The sequence below is a fragment of the Onychomys torridus genome, chromosome 2 (assembly GCF_903995425.1).
Source record: "Onychomys torridus chromosome 2, mOncTor1.1, whole genome shotgun sequence".
NCBI classification, from domain to species: domain Eukaryota; kingdom Metazoa; phylum Chordata; class Mammalia; order Rodentia; family Cricetidae; genus Onychomys; species Onychomys torridus.
Genome location: NC_050444.1, coordinates 54,521,047 through 54,539,909, shown reverse-complemented (window position 1 = coordinate 54,539,909; position 18,863 = coordinate 54,521,047). Strand labels below are relative to the sequence as shown.

Below are 18,863 nucleotides of genomic sequence, written 5' to 3'. Positions count from 1 at the left end.
AGGACCAGGATTTACTTCTTAGCCCCTATATGGCAACTCGCAGCTGCCTCTAACTCCAGTTCCAGGAGATCCAGTGCCCTCTTCTGGCCTCCACAGGCTCCAGGCACATACTTGGTTGGTGTACATACACACATGCAGGCATTTATACATACACAAAATCTAAAAATTGGAGGAGACTAGAATAAAGGTGCTTGCCACACAACCTTAGTGGTCTTAGTTCAATCCCTAGACCCCATGTAAAGGTGCACTAGAGTACCAACTCCATGATTGTCCTCTGATCTCCACAAGCATTCCTTGGCACATACAAACCTCTTACACATACACACAATCACACAATAGAAATGAATAGTTTTTGTAAATCCCCATATTTAGTCTACACTGTGACAAAAGGACAACTTACATAAGATAATATAAACTATTACCTTTATGACGGTTTTCATACTGGGGAATTACACAAGGGCTCTCCATGCTAAGAACTTTTGCTACAGGTCTCACCGGACTATTTAAAGGGCTGATGGCTTCTGGAATAGGTCTCAGATGACTAAAGTCAATGCTCAAAACTGAGTTATCATCATCTTGATATACAGAGTTTGAGTCTCCAGTTTCTATTTTGTGGTCAATCAACTCAGTCTTCTGTGGTGAAGGTACAAAAGTCTCTTTAGGTAAATAAGGATCCAAAGGACACGATTTATTCTCAACCACAGGTATATCTTCAAGAGAAGATTCAAGTTTAGGATTATTGTCTCCCAAACTGTTTAATAGTGAAATGCCAGGCTCTTCAACCAAAGGCTGCAGAAGGCTCTCACTGGCCACAGCTGCTTTTGGTGAAAGAGCCACCTTCATTTTTACACCTTCAGAAATATCACCACAATTCAAATCATGTCCTTTGGTGTCCAATTCTCGGTCCAAGTCTTCAGAAGCATGTCCTGGTACAACATCCATAACCACAGAAGCTGTGGCCCTCCTACCACCACACGTCTCTTCCACTTCCACTGAAGGAAGCAAGGGTCTTGTCTGCTCTAACTCTGCATGTGCTGGCAAGGGAATTTCTGTGCCACAAACAAGTATTTCACAAGGCATAGGATTCTCAACAGATTTAACTAACAATCCATTTTCTTCCTTGGTTTTGTTTTCTGCACTGCTGATCCTGAGTTGAGATGCTGCTGGAAGAGCCTCCTTTGGCTCTGGTAACCCTGACTTGGTTTCCTCTGTACTAGGTTCACTGACAGAAGGAAGACACGCCACTGTTTCAGTCTTCTCCAAGGACTGTGAGTTACACTTGCCACTGGGCTTGGGCACACCCGTCATTTGATGCTGGTTATCTTGACAAACAGGCTGCTTTTTAGCAGGAGAAAGAGTTAAGTTCAATTTTTCCATGAAGCTTAACTTTAAGTCTTTGCTTTTTCCTTCATTTGGTCCATTCTCAACTTTCATTGCACATTCTTTATTACCTGTTCCTCTAGAAACCGCATCATTAGAGACTTCACATTTCCCATTTTTGGGCTCAGTCTGTCTCTTTACATCAGTAGTGCTTTTCTTAGCTTCTTTATTCGTCCTTTGCAAATACTGAGTAGGCGATTTTTTGTCACTTTTCACGTGTCTACTTTCTTCTTTGTTTTCTCGCTCTCTTTTCCTCCTGTCCTCAGTCCTGTGTCTTTCTGATTTGAAAGGTGTATTTTCCCACTGGTGTGCAACACTGACATCCTTGGAGTGTGAGTACTTGCTGTTTCTGCTGCTCGAAAGAGAAGATGATCGTCTTCTGTCTTGAAAGCCGTGACTGCTCACCCCTCTGTCTCTTCTGCCATCTTCCCGTCCCCTCCTCTCTTCCGGGTGGTATTTACTGAAGCCGTATTTCATGTCACTCTTGGAATGAGGAGGCAACACCCGATCCACTCTTCCCCGGTGGCCCTGGTCCTCTCCTGCTGGTTTAAACTTCACGTCGCCTTTTCTTTCTGCTTTGTCCTGAGGATGAAGCTCTTTCCTGTGCAGATTTTGTAATCTTTCATTTTGTCTCTCTGGATTTTTGTCATTTTGAGGCTCCACTCGAGTGTGTGGCCGTTCTCTCGAGGTCTCTTTCTCCCAAGAGGAGGCGCTGCGCTCACTCTTATGTCCCAAACCAGTGCTGCTCTTGCTCTCTGCGCCTTTGCCCTCAGGCTTTGTCTCACCGCTTCCACGCCTCTCGGGGTTCCCTTGGAGTCTGGCATTAGCCTCTTTGTCTCTTGGCTCTCCATCAGTACAGCTGCTGGTCAAGTCTTTCTGTGGTCTGTCAGTTCCTCTGCTACATTGGCCACGTCTAATGCCATTCTTTCCTCTTCTACTGTCCTCATTTGAGTTACCTTCACCCACCTGGTAATGAGAACGTGACCAGACATTGTTGGCACAATGTTTCTCAATACCCGTAGGCAAGTGCAAAGGATTCTGTGCTTCAGAATGTGATTTCCCTCCTTCTTCCAGGTTTGGCTGTGAAGTGTTAGGATGCACATCTTTATGAACATCACTTTTAACTCTGGGGTCAGTCTTTGAACAATCATCCAAATGGGGAGATCTGGATCTTGAATCTTTTGTTCTTGCAGTTTTATGGTTATTCCGAAAATGTGGAAACTCAGACAATCTATTAAGAAACAGGAATTAACAAAAAAGCAAAGTTAAATGATACTTAATAGGATTCTAGATTTTAGTCACATATGACAAATTTAAGGGCCTATATACTGGCAAAACTAGTATGAGCAAGCAATTTGGGCTGGGGGCGTACCTCAGTGACAAAGCATTTGCATGCAAGAAAACATTGGATTAAAAACAAAGAATTTATCAGTTTCCAACTAAGTGGGTCCATTCTCAATACAAGGAACTCTCTCGTTTGCTTTTGCTTAAAGAAACTCTATCCCATCACTGCCAGTTCTCTTTGGACTCGGCACAGGTGCACAACTCCCAAGTCAGCATAGCACACTTCGTTGAGGACAAATGAGCTTACTTTCTTCCCTTCAATAACCTGACTGAATAAAGACAAAGTCTTCCTAGATGAAACATGATTAAACTCGACAGAATTCCCAATTGTACTTTTCTGTTTTATATAAAACTCCACAGTAAGGCAGATCATTATCAGGTGGCAGAGGACATACGGAACTATAGTTCTTTCCTTAGTAGGGTGACAAAAGGCCAATTGTTATGGCTTGGATTGGTGTTTTTCTTAGTGATAAAATATATGAGCCAGCATGACAGTTGGTAGAAGAGCTTGCCTTGGGGATTGGTAACCAAGGACTCCAATCCCAAGCTCCACCTAATTGGAGGGAGAGGGCCAAAAGCCACAAGTTGGCCTGCCCACACGTGGAATTTAAATTTTTAAAAAATAAAATAAAATATAGATTTTATTTTCAACTGTGGTTACCAGCAGAAAGGTCTGCACCGATTTAGCTCATCAACATTTTTCATCATCTGTAGTCCCTCTCTGAGGGACCATGGACAGTGCTGTTTGGGGAGAAAATGTTACTTTATCCAGTAGTATAGCTACTGAGAAGTTGCCTATGCTTAGCCTCCCAGCCATGCTCGTGCAGGCAACCTTAATTTAACTCGAGTTGCTCACACACAGAACAGGACATAAAAGTAGGAAGACTTCTTGGAAGAAGAGTTTTCGCAGGAGAGGCAGAGGAAAGAGATGGGGTAATGGGAATGAGAATGAAATTCATTATATACACATATGAAACTGTCAAGAATTCTTAAAACTTTAAAACGGAGGTATCTTATATTATCTTTATGTAATAAGTTCACCTTAATGAACTTCAACATCACTGACTTTTCAAAATGCTGTTCCTAATCAGTACTCACTGTATAGAAAAACCCACAATAGAGCCTCAGAAATAAAAGGAGCGTGTCCTAAGGAAAAAGTCTTAGGAGACCCACAACCCTCAGCAATATGTACACCTTATAGAATGCTGTTATCTTGGAATTGTACTATTTACCTTCAGGAAGTTTACATGCTGAGGTCTTGATGCACAGCATCGAAGAATATAACCTTACTTGGACACAATAAATTAGAAAACCAATCAGATCTCAACTCAGTCAATTAGGGGTTGACAGTCAAAACAGGAGTAACTTGATGGTACAGCTTCTGCCTAACATGTGAGAGACCCTGGTTCAATCCCTGGCATCAGAAAAATAATCAATTACTAGAAGATACCTGAGACAACTGGGGAAGTGTGATAATAAGCAGCAACCATGAAAGGGAAAAACTTTAGAACTCAATTTTGCTAAGAGATAGAACTTCTGTTTCGCAAAAGATACAAGTAAAAGAGCAATAGACAAGTCACAGAACTGGAGACTTTTCCAATACAACACATGCTGTATATGTGTAATGTACCCCACCACTTATCAAACCACAAACTCCTAAAAGACAGTGCCAGGTCCCAACTTCTGGTACAGACTGTAGAGTACTACCATTCAAAGTTTTAATTTGGGGTTGGGAACTTAGCTCAGTGGTAAAGTGCTTGCCTGGCAAGCGCAAGGCCCTGGGTTTGGTCCTCAGCTCCAGAAAAAAAAAAAAAAATTTAATTTATCACATTTACTTGTTTTTGTGTGTTTATTCCTGGGTGTATGTATGTATGCACGAGTGTGCGTGCGCACGTACACACACACACATACACATAAGTCAAAGGTAAAACAGGTTCGTGTTGGTTCTCTGCACCATGAAGATTTCAGGGATGAACTTCATGACATCTGGCTTGGCTGACAGCACCTTTATCAGATGAGTCATTTTAAAAGCCCTCAAAGTTTTACCTTTAAATATACTTTAACATTGTACATGTTTCAGTATTCACATGTTTAATTTTTCTGTTTATTTTAGCCATGTTAATATTTCAATTTTGCTTCAGTAAATGTTAAATTTCTACTACATACTAACTAGTTACTATTATAATACTAGTTAGCTCACAGTGCAAATAATTGGTAGAATGTTTATTAAATAATACATAGCCACAAAAAACAATTATTAAGGTTTTACACACACACACACCTTTTCAAGCTGGGTGTGGTGGCACACATCTTTCTTTAATCCCAGCCCTTGAGAGTTAGAGGCAGAAGGGTCTCTTATGAATTCTAGGATGACCTGGTCTGTAACAGAGTTCCAAATCAATGCTAAATACAAGCAAACCACCAACAACAACAACAACAACAAAAACCCAAACAACTTCAACAATTCAGGAACCAATGTCAATATAAGGTACACTGGGAATGACTTAGGTCAATAAATACATAAACATCTGCCTTTACTTTCTAAGGACCTAAATAAGGCAAAATGGTCCAAACAATGGCAGTCTTTATGCCAGATACCATGAGAGTAACTGGGAAAATAGAAGCCAAGGAATCTCACTCATAATTTGAAGAACTGCAGGTATAAATAAACCTACAAAGGAAATCTGACTAAGACAATTCAGCCAGAAAGATGGTTAATTAGAGGCTGGAGAGGGGGCTTAGTGGTTAAGAGCACTAGCTACTCTTCCAGAGGATCTGGGCTCAATTCCTCTAGATTGAGGACAGTGATCACAACCATCTGTAACTCCTGTCCCAGTGATCTGACACTCTCTTCTCGCCTCTACAGGCGCCAGGCACGCACATGGTATACATATATACAGACAGACAAAACACCCATACACATAAAATTAAAAACAAACAAACAATAAAAACAAGATGGATATGCCAAAACCAGAGGACAAAGGGACAAGCCATTCCACACAGCAGACAAAGGACACACACAAAGGCAGACCTTGGGGTACCTGATGGACCTGAAAGAATACTAGAGCCGTGGTACTCATGCAGAGGTAAGCAAAGCAGGCCTGAGAAGTAGTTGGGCCTATACTGTGAGGGACTGGAGGTCAAGTTAAGATATTTGACCTTTTATCCCAAGGACAGTCAAAAGCCACTGATAGTACTACTGGTTTGCATGGGAGTGGGTAGGCTACAGCATCTGAATAAATGAAGGGAAATAAACACAATGCCAGACCACGGAACATAAGCATCAAGTGGTGGCTTTGAGGAGTGGCTGAGAGTGAAGCATCATAGGCAGAGTGATGATGTGTTCTAGTTGGCCAGTCTGGTGTTAACAGCAACCTCTCTCAAGGACACTAATGTCAGTAGTAAGTTAAATGCCACCCACTTCCTACAAGTCTGGCTTACACTAACTGAATAAATGACATTGTTTTCTACTAAGCTAGAAAATAACAGAATAAGCTTCGTAACAAACTTTTTGGATAAATTTTGAAAGCCCTTTAAAGACTCATGTAGATATAAAGTATACACACACAAATTAAATTGGCCTAGGATGCATGAGATTGTTCTTATGAAGAAATTGAAAAAGAAAAGAACACAGCAGGTAGACAGGAGAGATAGCTCATTTGTTAAGAACACATTACTGCTCAAGTTCAAATCTTAGTACCAAGACTGGGTAGCTCACAAACGTCTGAAACTCCAGCTCCAAGGGGATCTAATGTTCCTTCCAGACACCAGCAAGCACACATACAAATAAAATAAATTTTAAAAAGAGAGAAAAAAAGGACAAAGGCTTGATATTTGAGAGGCCCAAACTAACAGCCAAGACAGAAAAATGAACCCAGGGAGGTAATTAAAAATCATCACATTACTAATGTAATTATAGGGAGAAACTGCTGCTGCAAAGCAGGAGGGTAACAGAGTTAAACAACACACATGAAGACAGTTAAATCAACAGTCAGAAACTGTTTGATGGACTTAGTGGAAGTGACTGATGATCAAAATGACAACTGCTTTGGTAGACCAGTGGAAGCAAAATAGGACTGGGCTCAATAAATACAAAGGGCTGGCAAGATGGCTCGGTGGGTAATGGTACTTGTTAACCTGAATTTAATGTTTGGAACCCAACATGATAGAAGGAAAGCTTTTGTGTACACACACACACACACACACACACACACACACACACACACACACACGAGATTTTTTTAAAAAAGTGGTAAAGCCAAAACTTGCATAGTCCACAATACCCTGGGTTCAACTTTCCACACCACCCAAAATCAAAGCAACAACAGCAAACCCATATTACAGAAGCAGAATTTGAAGCATGGTGTGGTAATTCATGCCTCAGGAGGATGAGACAGGGGGATGAACAACAAATTCAAAGCCAGCCTTAATTATGTGGTAACACCCTATCCTTAAATACAAAACAAAACACAACAGAAAGGGAAGAAATGGCAGCAGCAAGTTAAGCAATTCTTTCAATTCTGTCTATGGGGAAATGGGGTAGGCACATAGAGAGTAAGAAAAATTAACAAACCAATTAAGAGGAATTATTTACTAACAAAAGGTTAAATGTATATTTCTCCTCTTTTTTGTCATTTTAAAATTTGCATTAATTTGTTTACTTATTTGGGGAAGAGGGGGGCCCAAGCTTGACATAGCACACGTGTGAAGGTCACAGTACACTTTCGGGATTGGTTCTCTCCTAGCATCTGCATTTACGGGTTGGTCTTAGGTCCAAGGCTCGGCTCAAGTGCCTTGGACCTAAGTGCCTTCACTTGCTCAGCTCTTCCTCCTAGGTGTTCTGAAGCATAGAGCCCTGCTCTCCTGATGTCTCAGTTATCAGGTGTGACCAGCAGAATTCAGGAAACACACAGTGACTTTCTGTGCTAAGCAGTACTAGAGCAAGATCCCAGTGATTTAGAAACCTATGTATTTGGAAGTGTGTGGCAATGTTCCATCAGTAACCATAGTTATCATTATAAACAATTAGCAGAGTAGTTGCCATTTACATTAGAACTGTAACTATTTAATGAAATACATATTTCCTCCTTTGACTGAAAATAAAACTCTACTTCATGTGAAAGGTGACAGATGACACCCATGGTGGTACCTTTGGTGAAGATGATTTATCTCTTCATCCTTACGGTTTATCTCCACTCTGGCAGTTTTGATCAGTGCGGAGATATTCTTCTTAAGAGACTGGTTTTCATTTTTTAAGTTCAAGTTCTAAGACACAGATTAATAAGATCTATTAACAGACAAAAATATATAGAATTGTCAATAGTGCTACTTATAATCACTAGTTGGGGTGGGGTTTTTAAAGATAAAGCTTGCCTGTACAGATCATGATAACCTTGAACTCTCGTGATCCTCCTGCCTCAGCCTCCAATGTGTGGGGGTAGATTACTGGTATATGTCATGGTGTTTGGCTTTCTACTAATTGTTGAATACTAACTAATGTTAGGCATTATACATTTTATCTCAGGTTTCCTATTGCTTGGATGCAGAAGCTGAGATTCTGAGATGATAATCAACACCAGAAAAGGCCCACCTGATAGGAAATACTTCAGACAAGCATCAGACTGTAAAAGCAGTTAACACAGGACAGCAAGTTCTGCATGGACAATTAGATTGAAGTTTAGTTTTAGTAACTACTTAGTTTTTATAACTAAAACATGCTAGGTGTGGTGGTGCACACCTTTACTTCCAGCACTCAGAAGGCAGAGGCAAGAAGATTCTCTGCAAGTTGAAAGCCAGCCTGGTCCACATAGCAAGCTCCAGGCCAGCCAGGGTACATTGTGAGACCATGTCTTAAAACAAACAAACAAACAAACAAAAACCCACTAAGAAATGCTAAGAATTACCCTATTTAACAAGCTAAACATGCAAAGATGTGTTAGTTTTCAAATAAATGAAAAGAGAATCTAGAGCTGGTTCTTTCAGGGAAAGGAGAATCAAGACAAACAAGTTTACAAAAAAGTAGACAGACCACTGTCACATTCTTTATTTTTGCAGGACAATCACAAAACGGACTATCTGACAACAGTGAATCCCCATTTTTTTCTACCAAAAAAAAAAAAAAAAAAAAAAAAAATTCTAATCTTTGTTCCTTTGTTCCTCAAAACTATTCTCTTTTAGCTGAGTATGGTGTTACATACTTTTAGTGCAAGCACTTGGGAGGCAAAAGCAGGCAGATTTCTGAATTCAGGGACAGACTGATCTGCATAGGAAGTTCCAGGTCAACCAGGGCTACACAGTAAGACCATCTCAAACAAAAGAGAACTATCCTCTTTTAATCCAGGCACTTCTAAAATTACCACTCAATTATTAATTCATCCAGAGCATGTATGTCAATGTCATTTAACTTTGAGTAAGTTTTCCTATAACTCTTTCATTAATCAAATAATTAAATAGCAAATCCATAAAAAATATTTTTCGAAGTGGAGAGGGATGGATATGATCAAGGTATATTGTATACATGTATGAAATTGTCAAAGAATAAATGTAATTTTTAACACATAAACACACACACACACACACACACACACACACACACACACACACACACACAAAGAAATAATGTCAGATGCTGAATATTTAGCTCACATGATAGAGATCCAGGCCTTGGGTTCAATCTCTAACAAATAGAAAGAAAAAACTTTATAAGCTGCCAATACTTTATTACCTTAATTGCTAATGTCCAAGAAAATAGGGCTGGGAGCAAGCTTCAGTGGTAGAGCACTTGCCTCACATACACAAAACCTGGGTATTAATCTTTTTTTTCCCTTTTTATTTTTTATATGTATTGATGTTTTGCTTGCATGTATGTCTGTGTGAGCATGCTAGATCCCCTGGAATTGGAGTTACAGACAATTGAGAGCTGCCATGTGGTTGCTGGGAATTAAACTAGGGTCCTACAGAAGAGTAGCCTGTGCTCTTAACCTCTGAGCCATATATCCAGCCTTGGTATTAAGCTTTTAAGAAGCTTTTTATGAACTGACAACATTTTAACTTTAGGGTTTTTTTTTTGGGGGGGGGGGGGACAGAGCTGAGGACTGAACCCAGGGCCTTGCACTTGGCTAAATCCCCAACCCCTTACTTAACTTTAGTTCTTTTAAAAGGAGACAGTCTCACTATGTTGCCCAGGCTGGCCCTCAACCCCAAGGTTAAACGGTCCTCCCACTCCAGTCTAAGCAGCTAGGACTACATTCAATCATGCATGTATGACTGTATGTCTGTTTGTCCTGGGGATCAATCCCAGGTTTCTACGTTCTTCAATAAAACATTAACAAAAGGCTGCCTGGGAAGAAAGCTCAGTTAGTAAAGAGCTAGGCATACTGGCATGAGGGTGTAAATTTGATTCCTCAGAACTCACATAAAGTTATTTTGAGTTGTATATGCTTATAATCTCAGCACCGGAAAGGTGGAAAGAGTTGGATCCCTGGGGCAGGCAGGCAGCCTAGCTACCAGGTGAGATGCAGGCCAGTGAGAAACCCTGTCTCAAAAGACAAGGCAGACGGTGCCTGAGGAACAACACCCAAGGATGATCTCTGGCTTCCACGTGCATGTGCAAACAAGTGCACTCACACCCATTCACTCATGTGCACACACACACTCAAACATAAATGTTAACCAGGAAGAAATAACCATGATACCTGTGTCTGTATTTCCTTAAACCTTTTCATCAACTCTTTCATTTGCTGCTGACATTTTCCATATTCTGTCTGCAACTGTAAAACACAAAAGGATTATTGTACTTCCTTAGCTATGATGTATTTCTAGGCTATTTAGACAGATTACATATGCTTTTATTTGGGTTGTCATTAGTTGTTTCTCAGGTTCTAGACGTAGGCCAGGTTGCTTCACTCTTGATCCTCCTGCCTCAGCCACCCAAGCACTTAGATTATAGGCAAGTGCCACCATGCCTGCCTAGATTGTCAGTTTTTTAAGTTCAGCCCATTGATAGTACATAAGCTTCATATTATACTTTTGAACCTTAATATTCAAGTATACAGTTAAAAGAAATTTGTTTCATATAAGCCTCAGGACAAATTATGTAACACAACTTTAATATAAATAATGAAAAAATAAATTGTTCTATTACAGTAATGGTTTACTAAAGTTTACATATTCAGATAGCATTTCTTGGAAAAACAAGTCAGAGGCAGAAACTACCTTAAATACTGTTAATTTAAGAACTACTTTCTGGGGCTGGAGAAGAGAACGCTCAATGGTTAAGAGCACTGGCTGCTCTTCTAGAGGACCTAGGTTCAATTCCTAGCAGTCACAACTGTCTGTAACTCCAGTTTCAGGGGATCTGACCCCCCCCCCCCCCGACACAAACACAGGAGAAACACTAATGTACATAAAATAAAGATAAATCACTAAAAATTGAAAAAAAAAAAAAAAAACTAATCTCTACACCCAGAATATTTGTTCAATGGTAAGTTACAGCCTTCTCTTTAGGGGCTATACAACTAACTTCTTAATAACAGTGACTACTCATACGTCATTGTATGTTGCTTCCTTTGCGGTTCCTTCTTCAGTCAGGATCTCTTCATACAAATCTAAACAGTTTCTGAATGACACACAGGATCTAGCAGTACTGTCTGAAAACAAACAAAACTTCTATTAAAATATTTGTTAGGGTTCTTTTGTGAATTAGTTTTATCAAAACATTTTGGTGAACATAAAGAATGGTTTATTGTTTTATATTTTATACATGTATACCATTATTTTTTGTGTTATGATTCTTAATGTTGCACCTACTTCAAAGGGTTACATTTCTCCTCACCTGTATTTCATACAACCTATACTGATTTCATAGATGATGGCAGGAATGCCACATTATATAAAAATGGCTGTTTCAAAGAATCCAGTGTTGTAATTATCTCTATTATAAAACACTGAAAGAAGATGGGCGGTGGTGGCGCACGCCTTTAATCCCAGCACTTGGGAGGCAGAGGCAGGCGGATCTCTGTGAGTTCAAGGCCAGCCTGGTGTACAGGGTGAGTTCTAGGACAGCCAGAACTGTCTCACAAAGAAACCTTATCTCGAAAAATCAAAAACAAAAACAAAAAACCCAATAACAACAACAAAAAACCGAACAAACACTGAAAGATCTGACTGTGGAAAAGTTCTAATTGGACAGGTGGCCAGACACTCCATTACCGTTCTTCTGATGCATTTGAAGCACTCACAGCAACAGTATCCTCTGTCACAGCATAGGCAGGGATGCATAGTCAACAGCACCAGTTGCCATTTCAATGGTATGAAATATTTTTGCAAAGACCAATTAAACCTGAATCCTAGAGGAACAAATCTGTGTGCTAATATGTTCTGATCAAGCTTTAGGCCAGAAAGAAATTACCTCAGTGTAATCATCTCAAAGAAAGGGTGTATTATTTCAGAGCTGTAAAGTTACTAAGAGCCAATAACAATAAAACAAGCAGAGTAAACCAACCAAACAAAATGGGACTGTTTTATGAAATTTACATACCAGAAGCAGCACTGTCCAACCCAGCATAAATGTCCAATGAGCCTTCATCATTATTTTTAAGAGGAGAGGCTGCAAAAATGGCAAAGACTAGTTAAAACTGGCTTATGGGCTGAGGGTTTTTCCATTCCTACTTAGAAGGACAAGGAAAGAAATACATTATTTCTGCTTCAAAGAAACAGACAAGGGGCCAAGTGGTGGTGTCGCACACCTTTAATCCCAGCAGCCAGGCTTACAAAGACCTTATCTTAAGGAACAAAACAGGGGAACCTATGTGAGTTCAAGGCCAGCCTAGTCTACAAGGTGAGTTCCAGGAATGCCAGGGATACATAGGGAAATCCCTCTCTTGAAAAACAAACCAACCATGCAAACAAATAAGACCTAAAACAACAACAGAAACAAAGAAGAACCAACTGAAAATTCTAAAATAGAAATAATAATTATAGTGTCATCATCATCACTGGATATGCTTGACTCTGTGCTACTGATTAGTATAAATTACCCAAATTTTTTAAACCAAATCTGTAAAACAGAGAGAAAGAGGGAGGAGAAAAGCCTTTAAAATCCCATAAAGGACTGGAGAGATGGCTCAGTAGCTAAGAACACTGGCTCCTCTTCCAGATAATCTAGGTTCAACTCCCAAAAACCACACAGCGGTTCACAATCATCTGTATTACAAGTTCCAGGGGATCTTTAGTACTCTTCTGACCTCTGTAGACACCAAACACACATGTAGTGCACATACACACATGCAGGTAAAACACACATAAAATAAAGTGACTAAATTTTAATAAAATATTTAGTGAGTTCTACAGAATAATCTCAAAATCTCATACAAGATATAACTGAAGTCTAGAAACAAAAGATAAAGGGAAAATGATACCATGGTAATACTAAAGGAAGACTAGCAATGGTAAGTTATCCTCCTAAATGCTTTTATTTTGTTTAAGATAAGACAGTTGAGGGCCGGGCAGCAGTGGCGTAGCCTTTAATCCCAGCACTCAGGGGGCAGAGCCAGATTTCGAGGCCAGCCTGGTCCACAGAGTGAAATATAGGACAGGCACCAAAACTACATGGAGAAACCCTGCCTCAAAAAAGACTGTGAAAGTAAAAATTAAAGCATTATATTGTTGGGTTAATTATATAGACATCATATTTGGACTGTCATACACAACACTCATAACAAAGACCAAGACAGAGGACAAATGTAACCATACCTGAAAGATTACAATTCCTTGAACAACCACCAATAATAATGCAAAGAGGTGTAGTCTAAAAGCACACATAAAATGAAGATTAAAATGGATTCAAAAGCACAGGCAAAGAATGTATGCCAGGTCTTCCATATTTAAACAAGCGGGCTAGGTCAGTGGTGGAGCACTTGCCAGCAAGTACAAGACCCAGAGTTCAATTCCCAATACCACAAAAATAAAAAGTAAGAAAAAGGTAGGTATGTGCACAGACTTGAGAGTGATGGAAAAAAATGACAGCTATACCCAGTAAACGAATAATGCCGTTTTTGTCCTTTAAAACTAATAGAATTAGTGTGATAAACATTTGTGAGGAGTTGGAGACAGTTCAGCAGTGAAGAATACTTCTTGTGCCAGGCGGTGGTGGCGCATGCCTTTAATCCCAGCACTGGGGAGGCAGAGCCAGGCGGATCTCTGTGAGTTCGAGCCCAGCCTGGTCTACCCAGCAAGATCCAGGAAAGGCACAAAGCTACACAGAGAAACCCTGTCTCGAAAAACCAAAAAAAAAAAAAAAAAAAAAAAAAAGAATACTTCTTGCTCTTGTATAGGACTACGATTCAGGTCCCAGGACCCATATCTGGCTTATAACCATCCATAATTCCAGTTCTAGGGGAACTTGACCCCCTCTTCTGGCCTCAAGGGCACCAGGTATGTCCAAGATGCACAGGTATATGTAAACAAAACACTCAGATACATACACACACACACACACACACACACACACACACAACCTAAAAAGTTTTATTCAAAAATTTAGACATTTGTGAATTTAGATTAAAAAAATATGAAGGTATTTTGAATTTTTCTGTTGATTTAATTCCCCCCCCCCTTGGTTTTTCAATATAGGGTTTCTCTGTGTATCCCTGGCTGTCCTAGAACTTACTCTGTAGACCAGGCTGGCCTCCAACTCAGAAATTCACCTACCTCTGCCTCCTGAATACTGAGACTAAAAGTATATAACCTACAATACAACAATAATAGCAATGTAACAAGTTGAAACTACACTAGCAAAAACAAGTAACAACTACAACTACTCCATCCAGAGTCCTTGGGATGCTGGTCAGACAGAAGCCTCTCCATATCTACCAACATTAACTTTTGAAAACACATTTTAAGTAAAAATAAACTGATCCTCAACTCCAAGTGGTACACCTGCAATGCAACCCTTACATTCAAGACTCAGGGGACACTGTAGAGAAGGGAGTGGATAACCATGACAGCTGCTTAAAACTGTCTCCCATGTACTGCAAGGAAGCTATACCCATGAAATCTCAAAATATGGTTGCTTAAATAAGACCCGAAAATTGACAACACCTTTGACATGCCAACATGGATGGGGAACTCTCACAAGACCCAACTCCTAGATGAAGAGAGCTTTACGAAATCAATGATTGCTGAGAACAGGAGAATCAAGTCTTTTCTAGAGACAAAGCCTATGACAGATTATCTAATCCCAAGTTGTCAGCTCTAAACACACACATCTGAGCAATACTAAACCGACTTAGCAGGGTATGTGTGTGCATGTCTGTGTAAATGATGTAAATACAGCACAGGGGTTACAAACCTACATCACTACATTTGATATATGTAAGATATTTCTATTTAGGGTTGGGGATATAGCTCATTTGGCAGTGTCTGCCTAGAATGCATGAGGCCCTGGATTCCCCTTACCCCTAACCCCCTGCAAAACAGAACTATATTTTATGAGCTTATTTTATTACCATGTCTTGTGCCAGATGGTGGAGGTGGTGCTGGCGGCAGCAGTGCATGCTTTTAAATCCCAGCACTCAGGAAACAGAGGCAGGAGGATCTCTTGAGTTTGAGGCCAGCCTGGTCTACAGAGCGAGTTCCAGGACAGCCAAGGCTACGCAGAGAAATCTTGTCTCAAAACCAAACCAAAACAAATAAAAAAAAAAATCAACAAAAACTTACTTCAAAAGTAACAAATATCTATTTGGGATATGACAATAGATAATATGGCCATTCACATGAGCACAATTGCTACCTTGATTGCATTTAGAGACTTAAAAGCACAGATTAAGAAATATCAGCCAGGGGCTGGAGAGACAGCTCAGTGGTTAAGAGGGCTTGCTGCTCATGCAGAAGATCCAGGTTTAGTTCACAACACCCACATGTTGGATCACAACATCTGTAACTCCAGTTCCAGGGGATCCAACGCCCTTGAGTCTCTTGGTCACCAGGCATACACATGACGCATATACATCCATGCAGGCAAAAACACTTATAAAGTAAAAATAAATTTAAAATATCTTAAAAGAGAAAGGGGTGAGGGAGAGAGAGAGAAAAAGAAAAGGAAAGGAAAAGGGAAAGAGAAAGGAAAAGGGAAGAGAACAGAAAGGGAGGGGAGGGGAGGGGAGGGGAGGGGAGCCAGGTTCAGTGATATACACCGATAGTCCCAGTCCAATCTCAAAGCATAGTGAGAGCTCCCTGTCCCTGTACAAAAAAACGGCACAAATATAGCTAAGGAGCAGTGTGCTGTGTAGCCAAGTATATGGCCCCGTGTTTGCTTTTTGGCACTACAAAAACAAGACAACAAAACCCAAAAAGTTCTTATTTACTAAGTACTCTCTATGTTCCTGGTATTTTGCTACGTTAATTCACTTATATACAGAGAGAAAAAGTTGGTCCATTTCCCCTAAGAATAAGTGATTTTATAATTGAGATCAAGTGAGGTTAGGGCTATTACTGTGACAGAGTATGTACCTAGCATCTGAAAGGCCCTGTTTCTTAAACTCCCAGTACCAGAATTTAGAAAGAAACAAAGAGTAAAGTAAATTGTGAAAGACAACAAGAGTTCTTACCAGGGCAGACATCAAATAAACCAGTTCCATCTCCACTGTCATCATCTGCTGCCATGGTCCTATGTCCTTTTCATAGGCGCCATCTATGGTATTAAGCATAAAGATTCCCACATTAGAATAGCTTCAACTTACAAAGCAACTTTCTTTTTCTTTGAGACAGGGTTTCCCTGTGTAGCTTTGCGCCTTTCCTGGAACTCACTTGGTAGCCCAGGCTGGCCTCAAACTCACAGAGATTCGCCTGGCTCTGCCTCCCTAGTGCTGGGATTAAAGGCATGCACCACCACCACCACCCGGCTCAACTTTCAAATTTGAACACTGAATAACTTCATTCTCTCTAAAAAACAAACCTATACATAAAAAACAACGCTTAACATATTGTGGACAAAAGTCTAAACTAAAAAATGAAACTTGGGCTGGGCGTTGGTGGCGCACGCCTTTAATCCCAGCACTTGGGAGGCAGAGCCTGGAGGATCTCTGTGAGTTCGAGGCCAGCCTGGACTACAGAGTGAGTTCTAGGAGCAAAGCTACACAGAGAAACCCTGTCTAGAAAAAAAAAAAAAAGAAACTCAGGGCTGATAGATGGCTTAGCAGATAAGAGCAATGGCTGCTTTTCCCAAGGTCCTGAGTTCAATTCCCAGCAACCACATGGGACTGAAGCTTTCTTTGGCATGCATGCAGAGCACTCTACCTTTAAAAAAAAAAAAAAAAAAAAAAAAACACATAAATAAATAAATAAAAATTTAAAATGAAACTCAAATTTGTAGTATAAATAAGCCATGCACAAAGTAAATTATAATAATTCCATGTAATAGGCCAAAATACACTAGTATGTATAAGACCCTGAAATTGATCCCTATCATTATAGGGGGGGGAAACGATCTCAAAATACAAATTAACTTTTGCACTACAAATACATACACACATAACAAGAAATACAAACACTATCACCACTGACTCCACGGGGAAAAGCCTGACAATTTAAGATCAACCTTGGGGATGGGGACTTAGCTCAGTGGTAGAGAGCTTGCCTAGCCAGCACAAGGCCCTGGGTTGCTGGGGGGGTGGGGGGTACGACAGAGGGGGAGACTATCAATCCTCAGAACCCATGGTGGAAAGAGAGAACCAACTTTGGCAAGCTACCCTCTCACTTCCATGAGCGCACATGTCTGCCCTCACACAAACACCATACATACAAATGCAACAATAATAAATAAAACATTGAAAAATAAAAAAGCATGCAAGCTGAGGTATGGCTCAACAGTGGAGCATTTGCAAGCATGTATGAAGCCCTAGACTCTATAATGTTAGTAACACAAAAACAAATAAATAGACACTCAGCAAGCAAAGCACTTGTGCAAGCCTGCTGATTCAAATTCAATCCCAGGAACCCATGTAAAGGTAAGAGAACCAACTCTACCAAGTTCTCTGCCCTGTATGTGCTCTAATTAACATGGCACACACATGCTTGCACTCACATCACACACACACACTCTCTCTCTCTCACACACACACAATATATGTATATATACATGATTTTATAAAAAAGACACAAATGCACATGTACATATGCATGTGAAAAACTTTAATCATCAGAAAAATCGGTAAAAGGCATTTTTAAAAAATCTTTATCTATTAATTAGAGGGTTGTGCATATGTGCCATGGTGCACGGAAGTCAGAGGACAATGTTCACAGGCCTATCTATTCTATTCTCTCTTTCCATCATGTGGGTCCTACAAGGGTGAACTCCAGTCATTAGGTTTGGCAACATAAAAACCCAGACTTTTTTCTTTTTTAATTGCTTTTAGAGGGCTAGTGAATTGGCTCAGTTAGTAAAGATGCTTGCTGCCAATCCTGATGACCTGCACTTAACTCCCCAGGACCCACATGGTGCAAAGAAAAAATCAACTCCACGATACATATGTGTATGTACTGTGTTTAGAGCTAGGCATGGTGTCATGAACCTGCAATTTGAGCACTGTGGAGGCTGAAACTTTGAAGCCATTCTGGTGCACATAGACAGTCTCAGGTTAGTCTGGGCAACACGGCAAGACTACCTCAAAATAAATAAATAAATATTTTGTTGTTGTAGTTTTGTTTTGTTTTTCTGAGACAGGGTTTCTCTGTGTAGTCCTGGCTGTCCTGGAACTCACTCTATAGACGAGGCTGGCCTCAGTCATCAGCCTGCCTCTGCCTCCTGAGTGCTAGGATTAAAGGCATGCACTACCACCACTCAGTAATAAATACACTTTTGAAATTGTTTTTAAAAGTTTAAGTTCAGTGGTGAAAAGCAAATGAATTAAAGAGGTGCTGTGTGTCTAGGGAAGTACTGGCAGCCAGGCTTGAAGGCAGAGGCAGGTGGCTCTTTGTCAGTTACAGGCCAGCCAAGGCTACACAGTGGGAGCCTACTTGAGAGGGGAGGGAGAGAGGGAGAAAGATGGACACCTTAGGGTTTCAGGAAGGCTTCTACCACGCAGAACAGATAAAAAGTAGGTCCCTCTTAGGGTCCTTCTTGTTTCTTAGCTTCTCTGGAG

General features: G+C 40.3%; 1 protein-coding gene across 5 annotated transcripts in view; it reads right to left on the bottom strand.

The window, feature by feature from the left end:
- Casp8ap2 (caspase 8 associated protein 2) overlaps positions 1–18,863 on the bottom strand; it is a 42,825-nt gene that overhangs the window by 12,377 nt on the left and 11,585 nt on the right. For all 5 annotated transcript variants that reach the window (XM_036179086.1, XM_036179090.1, XM_036179088.1 and 2 more), the window contains 6 exons: positions 16,332–16,414; positions 12,263–12,331; positions 11,272–11,372; positions 10,419–10,493; positions 7,874–7,989; positions 423–2,611 (listed from right to left, as the gene is read on the bottom strand). In XM_036179086.1, the coding sequence (XP_036034979.1) occupies positions 423–2,611; positions 7,874–7,989; positions 10,419–10,493; positions 11,272–11,372; positions 12,263–12,331; positions 16,332–16,386 (2,605 nt within the window). In that variant the 5' untranslated portion in view covers positions 16,387–16,414. The remainder of the gene's footprint in view (positions 1–422; positions 2,612–7,873; positions 7,990–10,418; positions 10,494–11,271; positions 11,373–12,262; positions 12,332–16,331; positions 16,415–18,863) is intronic.